Source organism: Palaemon carinicauda, chromosome 3 (assembly GCF_036898095.1).
Source record: "Palaemon carinicauda isolate YSFRI2023 chromosome 3, ASM3689809v2, whole genome shotgun sequence".
In the NCBI taxonomy this organism is placed as follows: Eukaryota; Metazoa; Arthropoda; class Malacostraca; order Decapoda; family Palaemonidae; genus Palaemon; species Palaemon carinicauda.
The window spans coordinates 23328862-23331361 of record NC_090727.1 but is presented as its reverse complement, the minus strand read 5'-3'; the positions used below and the strand labels follow the sequence as shown (position 1 = coordinate 23331361).

The following is a 2500-nucleotide window of genomic DNA, read 5'->3' as shown; positions in this document are numbered from 1 at the left end:
CACTGTGAACCGTGTGATTTCCTTCCTCTTCTCTTGTGCTTCCAATAGGAAATTGTGGCACTGTGAACCGTGTGATTTCCTTCCTCTTCTCTTGTGCTTCCAATAGGAAATTGTGGCACTGTGAACCGTGTGATTTCCTTCCTCTTCTCTTGTGCTTCCAATAGGAAATTGTGGCACTGTGAACCGTGTGATTTCCTTCCTCTTCTCTTGTGCTTCCAATAGGAAATTGTGGCACTGTGAACCGTGTGATTTCCTTCCTCTTCTCTTGTGCTTCCAATAGGAAATTGTGGCACTGTGAACCGTGTGATTTCCTTCCTCTTCTCTTGTGCTTCCAATAGGAAATTGTGGCACTGTGAACCGTGTGATTTCCTTCCTCTTCTCTTGTGCTTCCAATAGGAAATTGTGGCACTGTGAACCGTGTGATTTCCTTCCTCTTCTCTTGTGCTTCCAATAGGAAATTGTGGCACTGTGAACCGTGTGATTTCCTTCCTCTTCTCTTGTGCTTCCAATAGGAAATTGTGGCACTGTGAACCGTGTGAGCCGCATCGTTGGAGGAGTGGAGACCGAGGTGAACGAGTACCCCTGGCAAGCAGTCTTCGTCCATAATGGAACCAATGACGTCATCTGTGGCGCAGTTCTGTTGACCGATCAGTTGGTTGAAACGACTCAATCCTGCATTCTCAAGTAAGAAACTTAGTGAATTCTAGCGAATAAATGCAAGGTTTTCAACATAATAGAAAATACACTTCTTCTCTCTCTCTCTCTCTCTCTCTCTCTCTCTCTCTCTCTCTCTCTCTCTCTCTCTCTCTCTGATTCCTCACAATATCTCGTATCTTGGCAATATTTATTCTTCTCCTGAAGAGGATATAAAAAAAGAAGATTACGAGCGTTATGTAAACAGAATAAAACCATGACTTAGCTCTCAGATATATGGAATCAATCTGTAACAGCTCATAAACTTAATAGAAATAAAACCAATAGTATTAAGCAATGTTTAAATGCTGCAGTTATCATTAGAAGTGAAAACCTTCTCAATACTAATTTGTCATTTCATAATGATTCAAGAAGTCTGGACACAACTATTATTTTATTGCCTTCCTTTTGAACTCCACCAAGGTCATGTTTTATCTCCTTTCTGTGTGTGTGTGTGTGTGAACAGCTTCCTGGTCACAATTTTAATCGTAGAGTAATGAAACTGGCGGGGATTAACTGTTATGTAAAAAGTTGAAAATGATTAATTTTCGGAAGGTCAATGTCAAAGGTCACGGTCAAGCAAAATGTCCAATTCGCATAATCAGCCAGAAGTTTGGACATCGTTGTCACAGAGACTTCAAACTTGGTTCATATTTGAGTGAATGAAAATCCACGCCAGTTAATACATGTTAAAGTCAAAGGGCAAGGTCAAGGTCATTATTCTTAAGCGAAAAGGGGAAGGGGAGGGCGGACTGGCCTGTTAAATATATGTTGTGTCTTCCTATTAGATGAAATACTTATCAGAAACAAAATATATATTAAAATACTTCTTTTTTGTGGTTTTTTATCATTTAATCCTTGCTCCAATTATACCAGAATCTCAACTGTTTAAGGTTTGATCATCTAACTTGTTTGGTAATGATTATTCGGACGATTTTGTTTTGTTAATTAAGCAGCCAGCCGATCCAAGATTAGTAATTGGGTTGACTCTTGCAATGTCTTGCAATGTCTATTCAATTGTGGTACAGATTCTTCAATCAATTAAAAACTAGCAATATTTCCATCAAAATCAGAGTGACATGAATATTCGTCAAGAATAATTAGCATTTAGAAAATAAAAATGGAAATGTTTTATAAGATGCATCCTAGATTAGGCTGAGTTGCCAAATTCTATTTATTTTGTGTTTTTAATAGTTTTGATAGTTTTTTTCTTTCATTCATTTATTATAAAGAAATTTGAATGGGGGCTTCCTTCCTTCCTTCCTTCCTTCCTTCCTTCCTTCCTTCCTTCCTTCCTTCCTTCCTTCCTTCCTTACTTCATGGAATTACCAGAATCTGTTTTCAAGTCACTTCGATAAGTATGATATATATATATATATATATATATATATATATATATATATATATATATATATATATATATATATATATATATATATATATATATATATATATATATATATATATATGTATGTATATATATATATATATATATATATATATATATATATATATATATATATATATATATATATATATATATATATATAGATATATGTATATATATATTTATATAAATATATATATATATATATATATATATATATATATATATATATATATATATATATATATATACACATATATGTATATATATACATACATATATATATATATATATATATATATATATATATATATATATATATATATATATATATATATATATATATGTATATATATATATATATATATATATATATATATATATATATGTATATATATATTTGGTACTTGAACATTTTAA

The 2500-nt window shown here is 32.1% G+C and overlaps 1 protein-coding gene across 1 annotated transcript in view; it reads left to right on the top strand.

Annotated features, from left to right (window-relative positions):
- LOC137630999 (serine protease 33-like) overlaps positions 1–2500 on the top strand; it is a 7422-nt gene that overhangs the window by 4416 nt on the left and 506 nt on the right. Inside the window, exon 4 of the mRNA XM_068362532.1 lies at positions 513–684. Coding sequence (XP_068218633.1) covers positions 513–684 — 172 coding nt within the window. The remainder of the gene's footprint in view (positions 1–512; positions 685–2500) is intronic.